The following is a 26,838-nucleotide window of genomic DNA, read 5'->3' as shown; positions in this document are numbered from 1 at the left end:
GTGTTGGGCAAGGCCGGTTGCCTATCGATAGTTGCGATAGCCCAGCGATAACGTTTGGCAGGCTTTACAGAGAACGCTCTTTTCTGGAAAAGATTTGGCAATTTATATTTACAAATTGCAAATAGCCAAGTTTGCAATGTCGGAAAACAATGGTAAGTGCGGCAAAAAAAGCTCTAAAGTTAGTTGAAACCAAGGCTGGCCCCATCGAGCATAGCTTTTGGGCCTTAAACTCCCCCCACAAGCTGACATCTGAACCTTGTTTTTTCTTGCTCCAGAAGCGTCGGTCGAAACTAACTGTTTCCGAGGTGGCTTCACCCTGAAGGCTTCGCGCCTGGGCGGTGCCGTGCTGCGTCCGGCGGTGCTGGCCAACAGCAGCGGCTCCAGCAACAGTTCCACAGCACTGGCCGCCGGCGAGGACGCAGCCCTGCTGAATAATCCCTTCCTGCGCGAGGCCAAGGACGAGGAGGACGACGAGGAGGTGGCCACCACCCCGGCCCCGGTAGCGCCCGAACCGTCCGCCGAGAAGGAGGACGACGAGGTTGACGAGCGGCCGGATCCGCTGACCAAGCTGCGCAGCAATGGCATCGAGCGCTCCAGCATGTTTGCCGCCGCCAAGAACAACATGCCCCATGTCCAGACCAGCGGCTTTGTCTTCGGCCAGAATGTGCATGAGCGTGTGGTTGCTCCCAATCCGGAGCAGGCCGTCGCAGAGCCGGATGCAGAGGCGGCCGGCAGCTCGGGATCGGGCTCGGCCCAGGAGGCCGCCTCCTCCTCCACCGCCGCCTCGTCGTCGTCGTCGCAACTACTTTTCTCTAGCGTCATCCAGAACGCTGCCCAGACCACAGAGACCAGCGAGGCCGCCGCCGCCGCCTCGTCCTCCACCTGCAGCAGCAGCAGCAGCAACAACAACAAGGAGTCCGCCGAGGCCAAGAGCCTCACGGATGTGGCCCGCGAGTACGAGGAGAGCCGTGCGCAGAAGCGCAAGTACGAGGAGGTGGAGACCTTCACCGGTGAGGAGGACGAGAAGAACATCATCGACGTCAGCTGCAAGCTGTTCGCCTTCATCAACAGCAACTGGGAGGAGCGCGGTCGCGGAAGCCTGCGGCTGAACGATGCCAAGGACGGCAGGGGCAACTCGCGCGTGGTCTTCCGCACCTCCGGCAATCTGCGCCTGCTGCTCAACACCAAAGTCTGGGCCGCCATGGTGGCGGAGCGGGCCAGCCAGAAGTCACTGCGCCTGACGGCCATCGACAATTCCGGAGTCCTCAAGATCTTCCTGGCCATGGGCCGACCGGCGGACATTGCCCAGCTGCACAAGGCGCTCAGCGAGCGGATCGCCAAGCGCAAGCTGTCACATCCCGAGGAGTGCTCCGTGGAGGAGACGAAAAACGGCGTGGCTTCCGAGGCCGCGGCCAGTTTGCAGCCGGAATCGACGACCCACGACGACGAGGATGAGGACGCTGCTCCCGGGCCGTCGGGTGCCATTTCTGCAGAGGCGGACAGCTATGGGCCGAGTCCCAAGAAGGTGCTCGTCCAGCCCGACAGCAGCGCCGATGTCCGTGTGCCGCCCGTGGAGGAGGGCGGCGAGGATGCCGAGGCCGAGGCCAAGGAGTCCACCGATCAGAATTAACCGCCGCTCGCTCTTGTTCTTTTTATACGATTCATACATGGAGGAAAACAAACCACAAACAACAACCACTAATTAATAAAACGCGCCGTGAATTATTATAAATTAATTATAATAATTTATTAATAATTATTATTATTAAAAGTAAAATAAATGAAGTGCTGATTTGTAAACCCGTGAGCAGCGTCTACAAAAGACATTTATCCATTACGCTTTGTGTTTATATTTTTTTGTTAAAAACTAAAACAGAAATTAAGATATCGATATCGATCGTATTTTGCTCTAATTAAACGTTTTAATTTAGTCACTATACAAACCCTATGTACTACTTTTCGCTTAGGAAATACTTTTTACAAGTTCAGCGCTTGCACTAGTCCTGGTCAAAGCTCCATTGACTGCCATCTGGAGGGGACTCCAGCGGATCTTCGTTCAGTATTCAGTTGTATTGGTAGAAAAAAATAAGAGTTATGACGAAACGTACAATCTAAGTGGAAGTAGCAGCAACAGTGGACGATCCATAGATCATCCCGGTCTACGCTTCCAGCACCGGTTTGAAAGGATTAGCCGATCTGGAAGACGCCGCTGTTCGGTTCCTTGGCCTGGCCAATCAATCAGGTTATTTATCAAGCAATTTGTGAAACATTCAACTACAAGGTAACACCTAAAGAAATGAGTTGCAACGCCTGGCCCGCCCGGTAAAAGACTCTATGTACAAAAGGGTAGAAGTGGCGCCCCTGGAACGCCCAATCTTAGCTGATGGTGCTGCAGCTGGACACGGTCACATTCAGGGGATTGTTGGCGCTGCTCACCGCGATGGAGGAGCTGCAAAAAAGGAAAGTATATTACAATTTACAGCTTTATTTTTAAGTAATTACTAGTAGGGCTAGTAAGTAGAATTGCATTTACTTTATATCATTCTGTAAACCTATTTTGAATCTCAAAAATCTGAAAAAAGTATTATTTGTGAAAGCAACTTTAAAATGTTATATCTTTTCTTATTCCTTTTAAAAACATGAAATATGCTTTATCTGTCGGACTTTAAATTAATGTAATAATTTGTTTAATGTCAATAAATTAAATTTGAATTGATATTTATGATTGAAAAGTATACCAGAACATGTATAAAGTAATAAACCAGTTATGAAATAAGTTCCTGGCCTTATTTTTACTACTTACAAATATAAATTAATACAATTGGATTTGTGAACAACTTTACTATAATTTAAGGAATTTAATCAATATAAAAAGTTTTTCTTTACGCTTAAGATAAGGTCAGGCGGTCCAATTTTGTTAAATAATATTATCTAAGATGATCCTGAACTTAATACATACCTAGAACAGACATTATTGTATCATAAAAAGCATGAATACAAGGATCAAACTTGTGTGGCTTGATAAGCGATTCTATAGTTCTAAATTTTGGTAAATGTACTTTTTGTTTCAAAAAAATTGACCGTTCGACCCTAGCTTTATAGAATTATAAAGATTAAAGACAGTGTTATGCGCAACTTACCGATTGTGACGCATGTGACTCTTGACTAGATCGCTGTTGACCAGCGCCGCCATCAGGCTAAGTTCACCGGCCATGACCGTGGCGCAGACGATCTGGGCCAGCTTCTTGGCATTGTCACCTGGCCGGGTGGCATGAGCGCCCCTAACGCCCAGCATTTCCAGGCAGGCGCTCTGGCCGGGCAGGCCGGTGCCACCGCCCACAGTGCCCACCTCCAGTGAGGGCATGGTGCAGGTCATGTACAGGTCCTCGCTGTTCTCCACCCAGCACTCCATGGCCGTGGAGCAGTTGCTCGAGGTGACGTTCTGGGCGGGATCCTGACCGGTGGCCAGGAAGACGGCGGTCACCATGTTGGCGGCATGGGCATTGTTGCCACCAATGCTGCCGGCCATGGCGCTGCCGCCCATGTTCTTCAGCTTGTTGCACTCGACCAGTGTCTTGGCGTCCGTTTTCAGCACGGAGCGCAGCGTGGCCGCCGAAATGGTGCACTCGGTGACCACCCGCTTGCCACGTCCCTTGATCCAGTTGATGGCCGCCGGCTTCTTGTCGCAGCAGAAGTTGCCGCTCAGCGAGATGATCTGCATGTCGGGAAACTGGCGCTTGATGCGGCGCAGGGCCATCTCGGCGCCCTTGGACACCATGTTCATGCCCATGGCGTCGCCGGTGATGGCCACAAAGCGAATGTACAGCTGCGGCCCATCCATGGCAATGTGGCAATCCTTCAGGCGGCCAAATCGTGACGTCGAATCGAACTCCGTCTTCACCAGCTGATAGTTCTCATCGCTCTCGATCCAGGACTTGGCCTCGGCAGCCCGGGCCACGCTGGGGAATCGTACGCACGGCGCCCGGGTCATGCCCACATCCTCCACGACGGATCGCACGCCGCGAACGGACAGCGCTTTGCAGCCCCGATTGGTGGACGCCACCAGTGCTCCCTCGGTGGTGGCCATGGGCACGTAGTAGGTCTCTCCGTCCAGCAGCAGGGGTCCGGCATAGCCCACTGGAATGGGCACGTAGCCCAGAATGTTCTCGCAGCAGGCGTTGAGTACGCGGCGATAGTCGAAGTGCTCATAGGGCAGGACATCCAGACGACCCACCGGCATCTTGGCACGGCCTGCGATGATCTGTCGCCGGATTCGCACTCCCCGCTCCGGGTCGTCCAGCACGGACTCGATCTTGTAGAGCGGGCAGTGGGTGCCGCCGGCATGAACAATGGACACGATCTCCTCGTCACTCAGCGAAGCGGGTCCGCTGCCATCTTCAGCGGAGTTCAGGATGTCCAGGCATTCCTGGAGCGGTCGTGGTGGCCGAATGGGACCGACAAGGCGATGGCGCAAGGCAGCAGCTCCGTCTGCGTGGAGGCATTGGCCGAGCTCTGCTCTTCAATGGTGAACAGTGGGGCACGGACAACGGATCTGATCTCCGGATGCCTCGTCTGCTCAGCCAGTTCCTCCTGCTTCTCCTCAATGGGCATGGTCTGTGAAGCCTTGGCGGCAATGGCCACTGGTCCTGACTGGCGCAGCTGATCCGGCAGGGGATCGCGATTGTCGAAGCAGATGAATTTGACCACCAAAGCGATGAGAACAATAGAGATAACAATGTGATCGGCACTCATTGTCAACCACCTGGAAGAGGGCACAGCAATATGGGTTATTTGGTTTGTAAAACATTGATGGCCAACCTTCAAACTCACTTGATGATGATGTCAGCGATCTCGCCCGACTCCGTGCGATTGTTGCTCACATTCAGGCTGAGCGTCGGCGAGAGCGTCTTGTCCACGGAGTCGTAGTCGCTGCCCGAGAAGGCCACCCGGCTGTAGATGTGCACGGCCATCAGGCCGGTGGTCATGATCAGTTTGACGCGCTGCAGCACCGGATTGGCCTTCTGCTCCTCCTCGGTGAGCGACTTCAGGAGCAGCGAGCCCTTGGCCTTCTCCCGCACCACGGACATGTCGACGCCGGAGCGGGACAGGTCGAAGATCAGCGACAGGCAGGCGGGATAGAAGGTCATGAAGACCACATAGTTGACCAGCACCGAGAGCACGGCGAACATGCAGAGCACCTCCAGGCGTTGCACCCCCGACAGCGTGCCCACGCCCACCAGCAGCACCTCCACCACGGTGTCCAGCGAGATGGCCGGCCCCAGCAGCTCCAGCCCGCGGGCAATGTTCTGCGTCACCTCCGCCTGGTTGCTGCCCGAGAGGGCCAGCTGGGCCAGGCGACCCGAGTTGGACAGGTCGATGACCAGCAGCAAGAAGAACAGAGCGTCCCTGAAAGCAGTTTTAATGGTTAATCTAATTAGCATATGCAGTACACTTGACGAAGTTAGTATGGGATTTGAGAAATTAATAATTTAACTCATTTAATTCTTCATTCTGGTACATTTCGTTGGCGGTAAACTTGTCAAAGTTAGTATGGAATTTGAGAATTTAATGTTTTAACTCATTTTCTTAATTTTTAAGATGAACGTAAGCAAGATGATCGTAAGCAAAATTTTTTTTTTTTGTATATATTTAGCACTTAAACAAGAAATTAAATAAAAATTGTCAAACAAACATAAATTAATGAACTTCTCCACACCCTCAGAAAAACTCGGTTTTGGTAAAATGTTTCTTCACTTTAGGAATAATGGTCTAAACATATATTTAGGAAAACATTACCTTAAAAATGAACTAAAGCAATAAGTAATTTTTTAGGTGACTTTTTCACCCTTTTCACCCAGCCTAGGTCATTATTTCTAAAATTAAGGAAGTTAAGCCTTCACTAAATTTTTATATTATATAAACTTAAAGGTTCAACAACCTTTATAAAATTATTTAAATTATTATTTTAAATTAGTTACTTTTGTTCTCAACTTTACAAATTTTACTTGGCCCTATTATCCCAAAAATGTCTCTCAAAATTAAAAATTGTGTTATCGGTTTTCATCTCTCTTATAGAGCTTTAAAATAAAATAGAAAAACCATACCCAGACGTGTTTGAAATTCAAAGTACTTGAGTGTTCGTGTCTTTTGTTCACATTTTTTTCGAACATATAAAGTACACGATGTTTTATAAAAATAAAATAAATAAAATACTCCACACTTCGTATTAGACATGTTTAGTATAGTACACTGTGTGTGTAAATGTTCATGTTCGAAACATACATATGTATGTATGTACTGATTTACGAAGCCTGGTTTGAATGAATTGCCATTTTTGAATGAATTACTGTAAACCTATAGTATAAATAATACTTACTTCAGTTCAGAGATGTCGCTGCCTAGGAACTTGATGATGGCCGTCGTGAAGATGAAGCTGGAGAAGACCGTGAAGAGGCCGGCGATGCCTGAAAGAGAATGAAGGCGACGTGAGTCGGACGGACGCATTAGCGGACGGAGGTCGAATCGTTTAGAGCGCACGTGAGAAATGCCAGGGAGCTCCGCTGATAGCTTCTACTGCTGCCGCCGTCTGCCCCACCTCTAAAATCTTGGCCAAACATTCCAGTCTTGTGTTTGCGTTTTTTCCCAGCTTTTTTTGGGAAGGGGGTGGGCCCACCAAAATAGTTCAGTTAGTGGGGACAGACAATGGCAGCGTTCTAACCACTTTGGTCAACACACGTGCCTCCCTCCCATCCCAGTGATGTAATTCGTACTCGCTACTCGTACTCACCCAGAACATATTTGGATCCCAGCCGGTGGAGGCTGCAGAACTGATAGTAGCAGTAGAGCACGGCGGTGCAGCGCACGATGGTCATCAGGATGACGTCGGCGGCATTGTACTCCGCCTCCAGGCCGTCGCAGGACTGGCTCCATCCATGGCATGGCCTGTGACGGCTGGACGTGGCCGATGCCGACGCCGACGCGGATCCTCCCACAGACGCCGTCGGCATGGCTGCCCCACTGCCTCCAGTTCCTCCAGCGGCGGCGGCAGAGGCGGTGGCCGCACCCAGACCACTGCTCGCATCCAGGGTGTTATTCTTGTCCACCGTCAGCATGCAGGCCGTGATGGTCAGCAGGGCCACGATGACCTCCCAGGGATGCGAGGCGCAGAATTCGCCGTGGGCGCGAAACAAACGTCCTATCATGGCTACGGTGCGTCCGAATCCCGTCCAGATCTGGCCAATCCTGGCTGGCTGTGGAAATTATATAAAGAAAAATAAGCGTACATCCGCCTGTCAGTTAACACACTTCTCACTGGGTTTGCTCAATTTCTCAATCACCCCGAGCGGTCAGCCTTTCATGTTTTTTTCCCCCCAAGGACATTTGAGGCCAGGATGCGGGCCAGGCCAGTCAACTTTTGTGCGCTACATAATCAAGACAGCAAAGGCAGCGGCAGTGGCAGGGGCAAAAAGGCAAATGCGAGTTAACTACATCAACAGGGGAAAAACATATCGATTTAACTGTTGACACATTCACAGGCCCGCAGGCTCAGGCGATAACGACGAACCCTCTTGGAAAGGAAAGGAATGGAAAGGAAACGGAGAAACACGTTATTACACTAAGCGGATTTGAACGGGCTGCGTGTCCTTGAGCCCTGGCCACGCCTCAATCCCAATCGCAGTTCCACCTCCTCCTCCTCCGCCTCCAGCATTCTCGATGCAAATCCATGATTGATAGTTTAAGCCGGGCCAAGTTCCAAGTTCCGCATGCCGCCGAGAGTTCGCGGCCGGCTTAATTAAGCCATTGGGCAATCTCACCGGACGATCGCTCGACCGAACCACGTGCCAGGCATACGAACAGAAAAAAAAGTTGGCCAGCTCCAAGCTATCCATCTATCCTGATGCTACTGCTACTGCCCCCCAGTTAGACAACGTGCCATAAATATTCAAAGAGTCCCGCCTCAACGCTGCGCCGGCGCACAGTCTCTTTTCGAACGACTATCTGGCGGCGTCCATAAACAATGTTTTCCATTTTGTTGTAAAACGAGAAAGAAGGGGAAAAAAATAAACAAATAAATATGCTAAATAAATCAAATGGCACTTTGGCACGCCAAGAGGCTATGTCGGTTTCCGGGGATTTACGAGTGCCAGTGCCAGTGCCAGCATCCATGTGCCTCAGGCTGGGCATTGTGTAATCCGAAGCCCTGGGGGCCATAAACCATCACCAGCACTCAGGGAACAGGGAACGGGCATCCTTTTTTACTATTTAATGGGATGCACTGTACACTTGCAGGAATTCGGTGCCCAAAAGGGATCTCAAGAGGCCATTTCATTGGGGACACAGAATGATGGGGAGAACCAATTATTCTAAAGAGAATTTTAAGGGTTTAACCATTCTGTGAATTAACTTAAAATTTTTCAATTTTATTATCGTTTAATAATATAAATATTACAGAACAAAAAATACAATACAACTTTCATTATAAAAGTTATAAAGTATACATAAATTTTCATACAAAATTTGATTGATAGCTATGTAATCTTTAAGTTAATTTCGTCATATTTTGGATACCGTTTTAAAGTTTAATCAACATGTCGGTTAGTTTTTAATTGAAAATGAAAAATTTAAGGGCTTGAAAACTTTTTTAAAAAACTAAAGTTTTAAGAAATTTGTATCGTTTTGTTATGCATAAATATTACAGAACAACAAATATATAATTCAAAAATTATTAAGATTAATAGCTCTGTTATCTCTAATTAGTTGTGAAACGGTATTTTATTTAAATAAACATGTCGGCCAATTACATTCCTTAGGAAACACTGCTGGAAGAATCTAGCTTTCGATTTAACAAAATCAATAAAAGTAACGAAAGCATACATTAATTATCTTAAAAATTGGGCCTTCCACCGAATTTAATTGGTAGCTCTGTAATCTCTAAGTAAACTTCGTCATAGTTTGAACACTGTTTTTTTATTTTAATCAACATGACGGCTGGTTTTGAAACCTTACATTCAATTGAAAACATTAGAATCAAGCTTTTGATTTAAGACCCCATAATTCTTATTCTTGGATAATTTAGATTTATCTTTAAACCTGCGATTAATTTCAGTTCCCAACTTGCCGCTTATATCAAAAAACGTCTTTATTTTTAGGTAAAACGTGATTATTAAAAATTGTACAGTTTAAAAACAGTAAACTGCCCAGTTTCGAATTAAACACTATTTATACTATTTGTATTGAAGAAAGTTACTTGAAAAGCTTCTCAGAACAGATAACATGAATTGCCTAAAAAATTTCCTTTAAAAAGTGCATTCCCATTTAAAGTTTTTACAGCATTCTGCAGCCAGTCGAAAGATCAGAATAATGATTTTTATTGACTCGAACATGAGTGTTACATGTCCATGGGGCAGTTGGAGCAACTGAAGCGTCCGAGCGCGATCGTTAAAAGTGCGAAGCATAAACAATTCCCTCAATATTCAAAACAAAAAATTTATGTTTCTTTTTCCCATTGGCTGTGGCTAAAATGGAAGGCCTGCGAATGCCCGGCAATTGTTGGGGTTATTTTTGGTAGGTGTTTTATGGCGAAAATCGGTGGAGGGGTAGGGGTCCACCCGTGGCCAAAGGCCAGGGCTGAGGCTGAGGCTGTGAGTGGGAGTGGGAGTAGATCAAGATCATGTTCGAGTACATGTGTTCGGGTATAAAGATATCAACATTTGTTTGTCTAAGCAAAAATCGTGAGGGGATTTTAAGTAAGCGCCAATTCCGCGGAAGGGTCTCCACTTAATGCGAAATATTGTGAACAAGCACGTCCATAAAAATAAATGAAATATTCAAATATTGTTCCAAATGTGACATTTCTGAATTTTGGATATATAATTTTTGGTTCTTTCTAAAGGGTCTTAAGAAAGATACTTTAATCAGGCATATAAATTAGTTTAAAATAGCTTTGTCTTTAAATGTAGAAAAGCTTGGACAACTTTTGAACCCACAGTTTTGGAAAATTATTTATTATAAAGAATCTTGAACCTTGGTTGGGATCAATATAAATAATGAGCTATCGAAAGCACTCTTATTTTCCAGTTAATTGTTTTGACCCCACTGCTTTGCTTTTAAGAGATTTTCCTGTTTTTCTGGTCTAATTTTCTTCAATTTCCTGCTTTGAACCTCATTGAGTACAATTGAGCAGATGATAAGTGCGGAGTCGAAGTCGAAACGGAATTCGCGCTAGAACAAAGTCCCTCAGCGGTTGTTTGCTATCAAAAGTCCATCAAATGGGTGTGAAAAACACAACAGGAACCGAGTGGAGTGAGTTCCATTCGCACTCCACCACTGATCTTCCTTTGAGATCTCATACAGCGGGTGTGACGTAAATTTAGAGTTGGGATTGCCAAAGTACAACGAGAAATTAGACAAATTTTTCATTTTCATTTTCATTCAAATGTTTATTTTCGGTCCGTTTTACAACAGAAGTAGCGGGCAACAACAATTAACGAGGGCGCCGCTAATATCTGTTGAATGGCGAAATGTTTAAATTTAGCCGCAGCAGAGCAGCGGGAAAAAGCAAACGAAATCCGGAGAAATAGAAGAAAACTGCTTTGAAGCAAGGACGGTGGGCCAAGGGGTGGTAGACCTTTTCATTTGGCAACAAACGCTCTGGCGGCAGTGTGTGCGCAAAAGTATCTGTGAATCTGTGAGGCTGCATTGTTTTGCATACTTTTTCGTTTACATTTGAAAGCACTCGCCGAACGGATGTTGCGGCCGACCTCAACCTTATGGCCATTCAACACAATCGTGGGGGAATGAGATTTGAGCAGGGGAATAACTACTAAAACAAATACTTGTATTCCAATGCGGGAAGAAAACTTGCTCAAACCAAAGGGCCCAAGTAAAACCCAGCCCATTTAACAGGAAATCAAAAGAAACCGATATGTAAATAGACACAAGACAACCAAAATAACAAAAACAAACCAACCAGTCAGACTTTGTACATCGAAATCTGGCATACCCTTGTAAAAACGATTTATTTTAGAAGACAATATTTAAAAGCCAACCTTTTTTTACTTTCATGACGGGGAATGACATAATTTCTAATCTAGAACAATCAAAGTAAGTCAACTGATGTTATACTCTCCCAAAATAAATTCTCTTAGTCAGTGGAAGTTAACTTCGGTTCTAATCTAATATAAGCAAAGTAAGTAAATTCGTAGGAAAAACGCTAGATATCTGCTAAAAGCTTTTAAGTCAAAATTGTTCAAATGTTTACACAAAATAAATTCAAATTAAGTTAATGTTAAAGTATCTTGTTCTGCAACTGCAACCAACAATTGTCAAACGTTTGAGTGCGCTTATTATTTATAATTAGTATCGGGAAAGGCAATACCCTCAAGAGGAATTCTTCAGAGTCGCCAAGAAGAATTCGGGGTAAAACCCAAGTGCCATTGCTGCTGTCCCCAATTGAGTGGGGACCCTAATAAAACCGAAATTCTGCGAAAATATCGAGCGACGCGTGCAGCATTTGCATTTCCCAAATTGAACTGGCTGCCACTTCACCAATCCCAATTAATATGCCCAATGGGTGTGCGTTCAATTGTCGGGCTACCCAGAAATCAGAAAGGGGGAGATCGCGATGCGTCATTATCTGTCTTCGTTTGCTTTTTTGGGGAGTGGGTGAATGGGTTTTCCTGGAATCTTTGGCACACAGTATGCTTATTTATGGCCGTGGAAATTTTCCATATAATTCTGTATTGTTTTTGCACAAATTTGCTGGTAATTAACACATCAGAATTTAGCACAGCGATGCTAAGAGATAAAGCACAGGAAAGCACTAATCAAGCTAATCCGATCTCTCCTCTCATTAAGAAAATACTAAGAACTATATACTTGTATGTACATGTAATTAATAAATAGCCCTGACATGACTTTAATCGCCCTTGACGAACCTATACTTTCTGTCTGGAATTTGAAATATATTTGAACTACCAAATCCGATTTCCTTTAAACTATTTTCGACTGCTGCGCATTGAATTTACCTCATGCAAATTATTGCAATTAACGCCTCTGATTTATTATTGTTTGTTGTTATTTGGGGCTTTCGGTTTGTTCGACATGAGTAGAAGTTTGGACTTTGATTTATAAAATTTCGATTTGAGCAATACCGTCTGTGTACCTCCAAAAATCTAGTACTTTCCCAAGGAATTCATCGGGGCGTCAGTCGCATTTGTTTATGTGCTTTTCCCCCCAAGTGTTGTATTGAATAATAAATTGCCCCAGTTGTTTATTATTTGTGTTAAAGCAATCCGCAAATTTAATTCTGCCGAAAAACAAAGAAAGTTCTGCAAATTCGACACCTGATGTATACGGACAAAAAATGTAGGTAAAGTCAAGCCATCAGGGACAATATGCTAACAAATGAGAAAACAAAGCAGAAAGTTACACATTTCCAGGCGTGTCCCTACCTTTTTTTTTTTTTGGTGGTGAAGTGGAGGGACTTTCGGCGTGGCCATGCATTAATTCATCCAATTAATATTTAGGAGCTTCGACGGCATTTTATGGATTAAGTTATTTGCTTTCACTTATATAACAGCATTTTTGTAGCAGAATTGTGCCTTATAAATAATTATTTTAGTCAAACGAGGCGGAGAATAAATATTTGTCAATTTTATACTGCCTTTTTTTGAAAGAGATGTCTACTATACTACATTATACAATCAGTTTTTATTAATCTGTAAATGTTTATGATGTATATAGTATACACCCAAAACATTTTACTGGCAAATTTCTTGCCTTTTTATAGGTTTGCCATAAGGACATAGTTTAATTATAGCATTCAAAGTGGGTTGTATAATTTTAAAAATGAAAAATAAAATACAAATGAAAAGAAAGAACATCATGAAGTACACTTGACTAGTTTTCACTGTAGCGAATGCAGAATGGATTGCCTCAGGAACCGGATGGATGTATCTTTTTTTGCGTAGCCGTCGTGTCTGGAAATCTTCAATCTTGCAACTCGTTTTCCGCCTCCTTTCTCCACAAATCTTTGGCTAGAGAGCAATAAAGAGCGTGAGTCATGTGGCCACTTGTTCTACTTCTTTTTTGATCAAAACTTGATTGCACTACCACTGGCAGTTGGCGAAGGTTCTGACTCATCCGGCTGGCCAAACTATTTGCGTTTGTTAGGGCAATTACAAGTGGCGTGGGATTGAGGGCAACTCATTACCACCAGTTGTTGGTTGATGTTGTAAGATTGATAACGCCGAAATAGATCTCAACTGGCACACACAAAAAAAGGGGGTTAAACGGGATTGATGGGAAAAGTAGCCCCATTCAGGTCGATTAGATTGGAAACAAGGTCAAAGCCAATATTGAAATAGATACAATGATATGTGATATTGACGTTGATATTTTGGCCATTTTATTTGCTGCTGATGGCGCTTCAAGCCAAGTTCTTATCAGTTATTGGCAATATACACACTAAAAGCCAAATCAAGTCCAATGTAATCACAAACACTTGCCGTGTACATTAATGCAGACTTTCATTGATAAGAGGGCGAAAACATTTTCCAATTAATTTGGGAAAAGAGAAAAGGAATAAATCTGAAACAATTTCTGAAGTTTTTTCTCGCTTTGCAGCAGTTTTGTGTAATTTACAAGTTGCCAAACAAAAAGTAAAAGTTGTCGCGTGAGGCACAAATAAATAAATTAATAAAACGACACACTCAAACGGCGATGAGAAGAAAAAAACAGTTTTACTTTCTACCAAAAATGCGAATGCTGCTAATTTGTATGCATGCGAGGCGGGACAAAAAAAAAAAAAAAACCGAAAGAAGTCCAAAAAACAGTTGTGTTTTTTGAGCGAAACAACGGTTAAGTTAAACAAAGTAAAACCCACAGACTTTGTACATCAAACGATTTTGTTTCCCCTGCTTCGTTCCCCATTTAACAAAGGAAAAACTTTGGCAAACTGATGGATTTTAATTTAAAAGCAAATCAAACTTGAAGGCGATAAGAGTGAATAAAGATTTAAAAAATCTTTAAAGCCCCCTATTTTGTTGATTTTACGATGCTGAGACTGACATGTGTCAATAGCTTATGTTAATCAGGTGCTCCAGCATCGCGATATCATCACCATCACCCATCCTCTTGGCCAGCGCTTGACATTGACCCACTTGGCTGTTGGTCCATCGATTCGCGTTGACCACAACGCCGTTAACGGTCCAAAGAGCGGCCAAAAACCGAAAACGCTTTGAACGAAAAACCGGAACCATTCGCAATGAAATAGAAAGTTTTTTTTTTGGGGTTTTATAGCCGTCATTGGTTTAAAAGAGGAAGAAACGGGGTTGGCTTGGGGTTGGCTCATAAAGATTAGAAATCTCCATGAAAAGCTTGTTAGAATTCGGTGGAGAAACTTTTAATAAAATATTTCTTTTGAATTATGTGGAGTACAACAAAACTTGTAGAAATAATAAGCAATAAGGGTAAAAGCAATTGCAAAATAATGTATTATTTTATGTTTCAGTAACATTAACTTTTTTTAGATAGTCAAATAAAATAAATATAACAATCTATAGATATCTATCTTTGTCAAAGCACAAATATTTTAATTTCAAACACAGAAATTCGGTTCACATCGTAATTAATTTTATTTAAATCAGTTACAAATTGTCCGAGTAAATATAGAGTTAACCTAAGCGAAAGGATAATACAGATCTTATCAGTATACAGATAAACCAAGATTTGTTATCTTTGGTAATAACATTTTAGACATTCCTAGTTCCTCGTTTTATGGTTATTCAATTTAAACCGTACTTCCCTTAACCATAAAATATAAAAAGAATTGAAAAAGTAAATTATTCCAAGATTCTTGGTAGGAAATAAGTCCGTTTATTACTGCCTGTTATGATCATTGAATTTTTGATTTTTGCCATTCAACAGCTTAATTGTAAACATCCCCTGGCGTTCGTCCTCCGGCTGAAATTGCTCAATACCATTCGTTTGGCCAGCCCTGAATATTGGTATTCTCTTCTGGGAACTCGCTGCTGTGCCAATGAATAAAATGCAAATCTGTTTCATATTCAATTTATGTAAATTTTTTTCCTCGAAACCGAAGATCGCCTTGTCGAGAGTATCTTAGCTGCGTGTCAGCATCTCTTCGGTTGCTTAATCGACATTTTCGGTGTCGGCACGTGCAGGCAGGCAACTAGGCATTACATTGCGTTAAATCGGTTGCATATATTATAAATAATATGAAGTATTTCAGTGCTGGCAGCCAGCTAATTGGTGGTGCCCGCCGCCGCATCAGACGCGATCCGGTTAATTGCCCATTAACATGACTGCGACTCTGACTGCAAATGCGAATGCGAATGCGACTCGAAAAACCTTTGTTAACAAATTAAGCAATCTAAGCTGTTATTAAATAAATAAACCATAATTGAAATGCGCCGCCATAGGCGATGTTTTGGCCAAGGTTTTGTTTGTTTTATTTGCCAATGCGGCGCATCCCCGTCTGCGACTGCGATTCGCAATCACGCTAAGTAAAGCTGCCTTCATGCTCGGTTTGCCATTTGGCCAAAACCAACAAAACGGCTAAAAAAAAAAAAAAAAAAAACACGTCAATTCTAATCACAGCGGCACCCACATCATTATGTCGTGGCTGCATCACACACACATCATCGTTAGCAGTAGGGACCTATCTGAATCGGAATCGTTATTATCATCATGCTTTTGGCGCCTGTCATCTGTAACATAAGCGCTCGTAAAGTGGCCAACTTTGGTTGGCTGCCTCTGCTTTCTGGCAGCTTGTTGCAAATTTGAATTTTAATTCAGCCTTCAGAAAGGGAAAAGGCATTTTTATCGACGCTCCGCCGGTTCTCTGATGTTTGCCGGATGCAATTTCAATTTCCAATCACAGTCATATTACACGGCTCCATGGATTACATGCTGAGATAGGGGACAAAAATGGGTGGCAGCTCGAGGGCCACCACCCACTCATTTCCCCCTCATTTCCCGCCTCCTGCTCCTGATGCCTTTTTTTCTGGCTTAAACAGAAATTGATTTGCTCTGATTGTGTTTGTGTGTGTGTGGGTGTTTCCATGCGGGTAGTTCGAGGAGTTTTCTTTCTTATCGGGCTTACAATTGACGAATTTGCTTAATTTCATATCAGTCCTTGATTACCTAAATTAATTTTGTTGAATTTTCCCCTTACAAAATCGGTTTGATTAATGCGAAAGCACTTGCTTTTAAAAGTTTCCCAAAGTGATTCATATTCACAAATTGAGATCATTTCCAACGAACTGACATTGATGCTGAGATACACAGCAAATAGATCACCAAAGTGCAAATCATTGTGTTAGGGAAAGTGTGAAAAATTTGGTATTGAGGTTTAGTCATCAGGTTAATAGAAGCTTGAATTTTTAATAATTTGTTGAATCGATGCTGACAAACTAATGTGGGTTATAAATTAGCCTCAGAAAAACAATTTCTATTTTACTTACGTTCAATCTAATTGCCTGAAAAACATTCATTCATGAATATTTTTGCTTGCACCAGAGCAATCGAAAAACAATGAAAAAACAAACATGTTGTGAATACCCAAAAATACATTTCTTCCGAAGGTGTGCAAAATACTTCCAACACTTTATACCTATTTTTAAGCCTGCAACGCAATTGTCATGTGCTCGAATGTGGTACGTACTTAAATTAAGAATTTCTATTTATTGTTTATTGCCCAAGACAATAAGTTCGTCTTAGATACAAGAAACCATTTGATATATTTTGAAATAAAAAAAAAAACGGATTATCACCAAATGAACATTTCAAGAAACGCAGATAATGAAATACAAATCCGATTAGGACACAGATAAGAAGACAACCTTAAGGAGATTGGTTGTAAGGATGGGAATCAAACATAAGAATCCGAATCTTGTTTTAATTTAGCTAAGCACACATCATTAATTTATAAGTCCTGTCTTCTACCCGATAAACCATTTATAATCTGATTAATGTCTAGAACACTCACAGCCAGCCGCATGTGTACTTGCGAACATGTTTGTTTTTACAACCTTATCTGCGGAATATCCGACAACGCTGGAGCTCCTCTACCTTCCCCTGCCTTGCCATATATTCCATAATGTGGCGCATTATGGGAATTAATTAAATCGAGGCACACAAAAAGAATGCTACAAATTGCATAAATATTTTCCTGCTCGCGCTGGCTAAGACCTCGCCAATAATGGCCTGACTTTGAAGTTTGATTATATACCCAGTGCGAGGGTCATCAAATGTCTTCCCACCAACAGAACGAAGCGAGGCAGCCACCAACCAACCAACCAACCAACCGACAAATAAACGGCGAGTGTAGATTAAACACGTTGAACGCTGCGTTTGTGCAATATTTGCCAGACCTTTTGGTAAAAGGCCGTTTCGTTGTCGTTTTCGTTGCCTCAGAGCCAAGAGTTTAGCAAACAAAAGACGGGCATAGAATAAGTCGCTTCGGTTAATGTAATTATGGGCGTTTTATTGGACGGGCCAGGGATTCGAAGTAGTGCCAGCCCAGCTTCTGCATTGCTCAAATATTTGGTCCGCTTGCAACGTCGTTGCTTAAAGTTTGTTTGACCGGCGTAAGTAAACAACATGCCTAGCCATGGGTGGCGGCAATAAAAATCACGACACAAACAACAACGGCAACAACCACATGCTCGGCACAGCAAGAAATTTTATTTAATTCCTGTCTCTTGATTCATTACAATCCTGTTCTAAAAAAATATTTACTAGATTTTTATCTAAAAAAAACCAAGGGTTACAAATGTATTAATGAGTCTAAAACCATACTTCGTCATAGCTGATAAATAGCAAACACAGAATGCATGGTTCTATCGGTTTTATACAGGCCTGTTTTAAATCGGCTTCATATCTAATGAGTTTCTGTTTACTTATCTTCTTTTTGTCAATAGTATTTAAATTAAAATGCTTTAGCTTCTATTTCTTAAAGATTAAATGGAGTGTAGTTTGCAAAGTGTTCACCTTGATTCAAATCTAACTTGTAATCATTTGTGAATCATTTAATCAATTTTTCAGTAATGAGGTTTTATTACTTATACCATGATAATAAATGGATTCACCCCCGTACATTTTGCGCAGTGCAGGAGCAACATAAGCATAAGGCAAACAACATGTGACATAGACAACTTGGCAGCGGGAGCTGCAATTGCATCCGCCCCGAACTTGGCCGGTTGGTAACTTGATTATGCCATAAACCAATATGTTAAGGCAACGCATTTTTTCTTTCGTTACGCTTTGTTTTTAACGGATCGAGGATCCGGGGTGTATTGGTAATATTGCGTCGTCTGGCACTGGTTGCCATTAAGAGTCATCAGCATTCAAGGCGGTCAACTACGATTTCGGAGTGCCAATTGCTTGGTTCGGCGAGTTTTACGTGCCCGGCCAAACGAGTTGAGGGGCCAAAAAGTAGACAAGCGTATAAGCGTAAAAAAAACGTCAACGGAAAGTCAAAAACTGAGGCCCCAACTTCAATTGCAGCTGGTGGACTGGCTAAAAACCCAGTGGCAGTTGCAACTGTTTACTTGCTGGCACTCCTGAACCCTGAACATGAAAATGTTGACAGGTTTTTCTTCTTTGGCGACCTCATTTTACAACAACAGCACAGAAATCCAATCCAGAAATAAAAATAAAAGTTGCGGCCCCTGTCATTTGATCGCAGAGTTATGCAAAACTCAGTTCGGTTTCGTCTTCCTCTTTTTTTAAGACAGCTTTTGGTCAATAACCATAAACTTGAGGTGGGTTTCATTATGATGAAATCTCTTTAATTAATGTGCAATTATTAAATGCCGTAAGAAAGATCTATTTAAGATTGTTCCAATCCAATTAGGCAGGTAATCTAGAATGGCAAGATATTTTGCATCGATGGGGCGTATAGAAACAATCTTTTTTCAAGTTTTGTAAAACTTATATTGTCAAGGGAAACTTTCAGCCTTTGTCGATTTAATTGGCTAAGCAAAACCCATGCTGGTGCCACAGTTTTCATTTGCTTGGGTTGCTGCAACATCTTCGCCTTGTTTGCTTTTTTTGGGCACTAATGCGGGCCCAATAAACATAAACATAAACTTTGATATGTTTATGCCAGAAGTGCGTGTTGCTTGTGTTGCTTGTGATGCTTGTGATGCTGGTTTGTTTGTATTTGCATGCGGACAGCTATGTTTGCATTTGCGTTTGTGCTTGAGTCGGAGATATTTGCATTTCAAAGTGAGACTACAGCAAAGCCTAAGGCCCCCGGACTAATTCGAGCCGATTGAGCATCGATTTTATAGCCCCATTTTTTCGTTACGACCAGCCGCAACAAAGGGTTCGCATCTGGCCTTCGCTGGAAGTTGGCCTAAAGCGGCGGAAATGTGTGTAGCCATCAATGCATTGTCGATGGATGGATGGCTTTGCAATAGCGCTTAAAGGTGATCGAAAAAAGAAAAAAGCCAAGCAAAGTCATGCTCTCAATTCCAAAAATCAAAGGGGGCGGAGATGTGTAATAGCTCAAATGGCCAAAGATTGCACTTTGAAAAAAGACAGTATCGTTTTGTCCTTAAATTAAAAACCTACACCCAGAGAAAAATCATGTGTGTTACACTTCCTTTTTATTTTTAATTATGAAACAATTTAGTTTTAAATTAAAAAAAATGTAAATCTACAAATTTCCTATCGCATAAACCAATTAAATATGTTAATAATTACATTATAATTTTTTTTTTTGAAAAAAATTAATTTTACTGATGGGTTTTTCTATGGGTGTATGCATTTGACTTGTAATATTCGAAGAATTATAAGCGACTTATAGTATTTTAAAAGCAATTGTTAGCACGGTTATAAAGGTGTTTATAAGAATAATTTAAGACATAAGTGAGTACAAATTAATACATTCAGTGGGCATAACAAGTTTGCGAACATTTTATATGAAATTTCTGTGCAAAGTGTACAACTTTATTTGCCCATTGTACATTGTTTACCTGTTACTAGGCCTAAAATGACTCCCTAAAAATTACTAGTAGAATTAGTTCTAGATATATGTGTATATATTCAAAGTAACAAGTAAAAACTTTGTCTAATTTGTATTTTATGTTAAAATAAAAACATTAAAAATGCTGTTTTTTCTAGGTTTGCCCATGTCGTCTCATCGCTTAGCTATTTGCCAGCGCAATTTGCCAGAAATGACAACAGTTATGCTTGCCATGCCGCTGATGATGACGATGACGATGATGAAATTGCAGGCTGAAAATCGCGCACGCGTTTTGCATGCGACTTGGCGGGCGTTTAGCTAATCGCGCAATCTTTGGTCGGTCGGACACACTCACGTACCCAGGCGGCACATGACCAATTTCTGTTGGCAACACGAAGAGCAGAAGGAGATAGGCATTGGGAGAAAGACGGAGAAAGAGGGAAAGAGAGGGAGACAGAGACGAGCAATCGAACTGCGCATGCGTGCGTTTTTAAACGCGCGTAAGTCGCGCGCTTTTGCAGGTGGCGGAGAAAGTTACCAGCATTGAAACCACTTTTTTTCGGTCCGTCGTTGTCTGCCTATTGTTGCTGCTGCCCAAAACTACATTGGCTTACAGAAAAGAAAAAAATGAAAAGAAACGAAGCGAGAGAGTGAATGCCAGGCCGTAAAGCCGCAGAAGAAGCGCGCCCAGCGTTAAATGAAAATAAATTTGTTTAAAAAAAACCAAATCGAAGTTGGGCAAAGGCAAAGGCAAAGGCGCGCAGCGGTGAGAGCAAAAGTTATGAAATCGCCGCCAATGGAATCCGAAGTCAAATTTGTATCAATGGGGCTACAGTGGCGCACATAATAATAGGAGTGCTAAAAAAGTTTAATGTCTCATTATCACCATTTTTACGGCCCGCTTATTTTTTAACTAACAATTTTAATCTCTAATTTCAGTTAGGTAAAATTCGTCAAAAACTTCATTCATTTTTTAATGTTTTAATTTTTATTGCTACATATTAGCGGCTCTATTTTAATGAATAAAAAAAATTAAAAATTAAGCTTGACATCATTAAAAATAAATAAACCTAATAACCAATTTAAATGGCTTGTATTTGCTTATATTTTTGACGAAGGCTTTGAGCTTTGTTAATGAGTTCAAAAAACCATTAATATGAATATGAATTATGTTTTTTGGTTCTTTAAGGAATTTTAATAAATTCCCAATGAATGAATCTCATTGAAAAACGAACCATTAATGACATTGAGAAGACTAGATGCTATTATTTCGATCGGAGCTGTCTTCGCCAGAGCTTCATGCGACTTTGGCTTGGCACCAAAATCGAATATGAATTTACAAGAAACCAACTCTTTCGCAACTCTTGGCGCCTGGGGCAACTGGATTGGCTTGTAATTGAATAATATTTCTACTCGGCTGGCCACATAACAAGCGGCGGGCGCAGCTAAAAAAAAAAAGTAGGAAGCGGCAATGCACTTGACAAAGCTGCTTCACTTGTTGTTGCAGCGGTTTTATGGTTTATGTTTCTGTTTTTGTTTTTTCCTTTTTTTTTTTTTGAAGCCACTGCATCGGCGGGGACTGTGTGGCATTTTTCACTTTTGCTTTTAATAGCCAGATGCTGTCTGTCGACTGAGACGGAGATGAAGATGAAGTCGTCATCCGACAGCGTTTTTTCGGAATTTGTTTTGGATTTTTGAAATTGCCGCTCTTCACATAACCGTAATACGCCCCAGCCGGTTTTTATATAGCGCTCCGTATCTGTATCTGCGTTTCTGTCGCTGCCAGATGTCGCCCATTTCGAATTTGGTAAATTGGTAAACTGGGGAACAGGCCAAGGAAATCAACTGCCATCGAGAAAGTAGTCGTATGTACTTTCTTTCTACCAAAGCGCAAAGACTCGTCAGGAAATGAAAAAAAAACGTTGACAGCGCAACAGGATGTTCCAGAAAACTCCTGCTGGCTGTGCTCAAGTGGATTTTGTTAAAGGCAAGGCAGGCCACTCAACAAAAATATGTCAACTGGTTGTTGTGGAATTTAAAAAGGTCACGACAATTAGGTACCTACAAAATTTGATCTCAATTCGATGGTTTCAAAGAAAAATTTTAAACAATTTTTAAACTTATCAACAATTTTTTTGAATATTAAGTATTTCTTTTAGATTTACTTGTATATCATATAATGGATATTTACCCTTTATCTGAAGAGATTCCATTACTTTTTTTCCCATTCTTGCGATAACAATTTAAAAAGTTTAAAGTTTGATTTTAATTGGAGTTTTGTATCGGTTGAAAAATATAATTATTTATATACTTTGATTTAAAAATATAAAAAAAAAAATTAAAACAAAAAGCCGTAAAATATACTGAACTTATGGAAAATGTAAGATTATTTATTTTAAAGCATGGTATGATTGGTGTTCTGTATCAGTTGGAAAGAGATCGTGTTTATTATATTTTTAATTTTTATACCCTTGCAGAGGGTATTATAATTTCAGTCAGAAGTTTGCAACGCAGTGAAGGAGACGTTTCCGACCCTATAAAGTATATATATTCTTGATCAGCATCACTAGTAGAGTCGATCTAGCCATGTCCGTCTGTCCGTCTGTCCGTCTGTCCGTCCGTTTATATGCAAACTAGTCTCTCAGTTTTAAAGCTATCTGCATGAAACTTTCCCAAAAGTTGTCTTTCTATTGCAGGTAGTATATAAGTCGGAACGAGCCGGATCGGACGACTATATCATATAGCTCTCATAGGAACAATCGGAAAAATAAATGAAAAAAATTATAACTTTTCTGTTTTTTAATTTTTTGTTTAGTTCTTCGACATATAGCAATGGTTAAATATTTCAGAATTATGGTTTAAATTTTATCAAAATCGGACGTCTATATCATATAGCTCCCTTAGAAATAATAAAAATATATAAAATAACTATCAAATAATTGAGCTGCAAATCATCATAGCTTCAATGTTTTTAAACATATACGAAAGTAAATCATAATTTTAATGTTTTCAAAAATGTTTAATTCTTGCAATAGCTGCAAGGGTATATGAACTTCGGCTTGCCGAAGTTTGCTTTCTTTCTTGTTTGATATACTTTAATTCAAAATGGGTTGAAATTGTAAAAAAAAATACAATATCATATGCACTGAGTTTATGTAAAATGTACGAAAATCTATTTTAAAGTATTAGTCTAAAAAAAAAACGACAAGAAAGTGATCTTATTATCTTTTCCTCCCCGAAAACTTCAATTCTAAAGTGTTTGTTGCGTTACAAAGAGAAAGTTGTCCAACATATGTTCGCACTGCAGGGCAAGAACTTTTAATAGACGGCGACGTGGGGCCAGCCAGTGATAAGATTGGGGAGCCCCAGTTGCATAACTGGCGACTAACCAAATAGTGGTGCCCACTGCCATTGCCCCGTGCAACAGTTCGTGTTGGTGTTGTTCAAGACCGAATGCGAAAGCGATCGGTTCCAATGGGAAGTGGCCAATCGGAAGGGGATGATGCTGCTTGGAATTCGTTGCGATAAGGGAAACCACAGCAGTGCTAACCCCCAAGTCGAAAATAGAATCAAGAACTAACCTTGCTTTTCGGTAGAGGGATCGCTTTCCTGGTGATTGCCGACAAATGGACGACACGCTCCTTAATCCACAAATGAAATGCTTATGCGGTGGATCTATAATTGAGTTTCCAAGTTGAAGAAGTCGTGGGGGCATTAACTAGTTCTTCGCGATGTGTCTACTTTCCGCGGACAAATCCACATAGTTTCTTGCACGACGCGGTGTTTGCTTTACATTTATATAACCACTAATTGCGGGCACTTTCGTTCGCAAATTTCGATTTCTACTTTATTTGGCCAACAAATTGTTAATGCGAACGAACACACACACGGTAACTCTCTGTTCTTGTTGTTGTTGCTGCAGGGCACACACTCGAGTTGTTGTTGTGGGATTGCTGGCAGTGGTGCTTAAGCCCGGAATTATGCCACTATTCTCGCGGATCGGGCAACTGGCTAGTTGGCTGCGCGACGACTCTCTGCCAAGGGGGATCCTGGCGTCCGGAATTATAAACTATTTCGACGAGGGGCTCCAAACGAATCGCCGTTTCTTCCGCGTACACAACTTGAACAGCTGACGCTGCGCTAGAGGTGGGAGCACTTCGATGGCAACATCGATTGGTCGGGTTGGGAACTTCGGTGGTTGGGAACTTCGGTGGTTGGGAACTCGGATTTCTTAACGGAAAAAATGTTGAAATACTGTTTTTTTTTGGATATAGGTAAGGTACAAGGTATTTGCTGAAATAAGGGTTAGGCATAGTACAAAAAAGGTAGAAAAACGCATTTTACTAATTTAATTTTTTAAAAATGAATATTATAAAGGTCAATAGGTTCTTTTAGAAGTTCCAGTTGAATTGTGATACTGTGTATACGCTGGCAATTAAATCTGGTTGTAGAAACACGTAAATATAAATAAAATCATTAATTGAAAATAGAATACATTAGTACATTACAGTACCTAAATACTTAACATAGCTTATTTTTAAGATAAATAAAAATCGTTACATAGGTTAGGTACCTTTAAAGGCATAAGGTAACAACACAGCTTACCTAGGTACGTGCTTAATAACAATAAGGCTAGGAACGTGAATCTGAAATTTTAAAACGGCTTAAAAGAAATGGGCTTTTTCAATTTAATTTCAAACATCTTTGAAACGTTGAAAAATTCCGCCAAAAATATCGAGATGTTTAGCCAAGACTCAACCTGACCGAAGTTATGTCTTCAACAATTTTGAAGGGTATAATTTAAAAAGTATAATGTTAAAAAGTATATGTTTAGGAAGAATTTTAGCAAATCTAAAATTTACTATTGGTTTAAAATGATCTGCCTAATAATTTTAAATACTCAATGTCTAATAAAAAAGAATGTGTATTAAGTGATATTTTTCTTTTTTGCTTTATATTTTCCGAAAATTATGTAAAACTTAATTATATGTATTGTTTATTTTATAAAACATTTTTTATATATGTTTAAACCAAAATACTATTATTACCTTGTTTATGTAACTAGCTAATCCCATTCCTCAAGAATAAAAAAAATGTTGCCTTACTACTTACTAGCTAATAAATAAATATAATGTAGACGAGAATTTTTATTTCCAAAAGCTTAAGCTTAATACTGAAGCCGATTTAATAAACTAAGATTTATATGATCAAATTAAATTTAATTTAATTTAACGAAGCACACTAACTAACGGAAAATTAGTCAAAAAATACCGAATACCAGAAAAGACACATGCAAACGGTCACACAAGTGGGCTGTCAATTTGACAGCAGCGTCGGCGATTGTGATTTGCAATTTTTGTAGTTTGGGAAAACATTAAACGTTAAATTTGGAATTTACTCGGGACAAAGCGCAGATCCGAACGCAGTTGCAATGTCCAACCAACAGGCGACAGTCACCGCATACTTGGCGGCCCAAAAGAAGACTACAAACAAAGACCTCGCTGCGGAGTGGACGCTCATCGAGGAACTTTACAATGAAAAGTGAGATTTAAGGCCCAAAACCCAATTTACAGCTTGTAACTTAGATATTTGACAGACTCTGGAACGAGCTGACCATCAAGCTGGTGGCCTTTGTGCGCCACGAGTCCTTGCAGGATGAAACCGCGCTGCTGCAGCTCTACCAGAACTTCCTTTCCACCTTCGAGACCAAGTGAGTCGGCTTCTTTGGATGACTCGGCAGTATCTTCAAAACTCTTGTTGTTTTTAGGATAAACCCCTACGGGCTCATCCAGATCCTCGAGGTGGTGGTGGACAACATAGCCGACAAGAAGGAGGCCATCGACTTCCTGGAGAAGATGAAGGACAAGGTGAAGATCTGCGATGAGGCGGTGTGGTATCTGCAGGTTATGCAGGGCAATCTCTACCTCAGCAACCTCAACGACCTGAATGCCACCAAGAAGATCATCGAGGAGCTGCGCGATGTTCTGGAGGAGGCGGGCAATGTGACGCCCGTCCACGGAAAGTACTACATGCTGGCATCCCAGTATTATCGCCGGGTGGGCAAGCACAGCGACTACTACCGGTGTGGCCTGCAGTTCCTGGGCTGCTCTCTGGATGACTACCCGCGCGATCAGTGGGCCCAGCAGGCCTTCTTTTTGGGTCTGGCTGCCCTCCTAGGCGATGGCGTCTATAACATCGGAGAGCTGCTGGCGCATCCCATTCTGGAGTCACTGAAGGGCACGGAAAACGAGTGGCTGATGGAGCTCCTCAAAGCCTTCAACACGGGCGACATTAACAAGTGCGTAGAGCCACTGGATTCTCTAAAGCGTAGTTATTAAAAATCTCTCTTAATCGACAGATTCAACGACATGAAGAAAATCTGGTCCAAGATACCCGACTTGGCCGCCCAGGAGGTCAAGCTGCGCCAAAAGATTTCCCTGCTGTGCCTCATGGAGATGACCTTCAAGCGCTCGGCCATCGAGCGGGCCATCTCCTTCACCGACATCGCCCAGGAGACCAAACTGCCTGCCAAGGAAGTGGAGCTGCTCATCATGAAGGCTCTGGCCTTGGATTTGGTGCGCGGAGAGATCGACCAAGTGGCTGGAGTGGTGAACATGTCCTGGGTGCAGCCACGCGTCCTCAACCGCAACCAGATCGTGGGCATGGCCAGCACTTTGGACACCTGGATGGGCGCCATCACGAACATGGAGAAGCTGATGGAGAATCGTGCCGCCGAAATTCTCACCAATTAGTTTTAGGTTTCGCTTGATCTTGATGGTCCCCACTAATTTCCACTTGCGCAAACGCTTTTGTATTTAATTAAAACCCCAAAACGAACGATT

At 41.9% G+C, this 26,838-nt stretch overlaps 3 protein-coding genes across 3 annotated transcripts; 2 read left to right on the top strand and 1 right to left on the bottom strand.

The window, feature by feature from the left end:
* Positions 1 to 3: 3 nt before the first annotated feature.
* LOC128251634 (ran-binding protein 3) lies at positions 4 to 1,837 on the top strand. Its single transcript, XM_052978700.1, has 2 exons — positions 4 to 152; positions 276 to 1,837. The coding sequence occupies exons 1-2, from the start codon at positions 137 to 139 to the stop codon at positions 1,628 to 1,630; spliced, it is 1,371 nt and encodes a 456-aa protein (XP_052834660.1). The 5' UTR covers positions 4 to 136; the 3' UTR covers positions 1,631 to 1,837.
* On the bottom strand, positions 1,723 to 24,129 carry LOC128251632 (3-hydroxy-3-methylglutaryl-coenzyme A reductase). The gene is given in 7 exon segments (XM_052978698.1): positions 1,723 to 2,449; positions 3,141 to 4,473; positions 4,476 to 4,762; positions 4,831 to 5,406; positions 6,377 to 6,464; positions 6,788 to 7,250; positions 23,578 to 24,129. Coding segments are annotated over 6 exon segments (2,772 nt in total). The 5' UTR covers positions 7,203 to 7,250; positions 23,578 to 24,129; the 3' UTR covers positions 1,723 to 2,376.
* Positions 24,130 to 25,305: 1,176 nt separating this feature from the next.
* On the top strand, positions 25,306 to 26,833 carry LOC128251636 (26S proteasome non-ATPase regulatory subunit 13). Its single transcript, XM_052978703.1, has 4 exons — positions 25,306 to 25,537; positions 25,593 to 25,706; positions 25,764 to 26,294; positions 26,355 to 26,833. The coding sequence occupies exons 1-4, from the start codon at positions 25,428 to 25,430 to the stop codon at positions 26,746 to 26,748; spliced, it is 1,149 nt and encodes a 382-aa protein (XP_052834663.1). The 5' UTR covers positions 25,306 to 25,427; the 3' UTR covers positions 26,749 to 26,833.
* The last annotated feature ends 5 nt before the right edge of the window (positions 26,834 to 26,838 follow it).

This window comes from Drosophila gunungcola, chromosome 3R (assembly GCF_025200985.1).
Source record: "Drosophila gunungcola strain Sukarami chromosome 3R, Dgunungcola_SK_2, whole genome shotgun sequence".
NCBI lineage: Eukaryota > Metazoa > Arthropoda > Insecta > Diptera > Drosophilidae > Drosophila > Drosophila gunungcola.
This window is presented reverse-complemented; position numbering and strand designations above follow the sequence as displayed.

What these genes read in the sequence shown, in the direction of transcription:
- LOC128251636 (XM_052978703.1), top strand. Translation starts at nt 25,428, where the DNA reads ATGTCCAACCAACAGGCGACAGTCACCGCATACTTGGCGGCCCAAAAG. An exon ending in GAGGAACTTTACAATGAAAA is followed by an intron (nt 25,538 to 25,592) that starts GTGAGATTTAAG and finishes GATATTTGACAG; the next exon opens with ACTCTGGAACGAGCTGACCA. An exon ending in AACACGGGCGACATTAACAA is followed by an intron (nt 26,295 to 26,354) that starts GTGCGTAGAGCC and finishes CTTAATCGACAG; the next exon opens with ATTCAACGACATGAAGAAAA.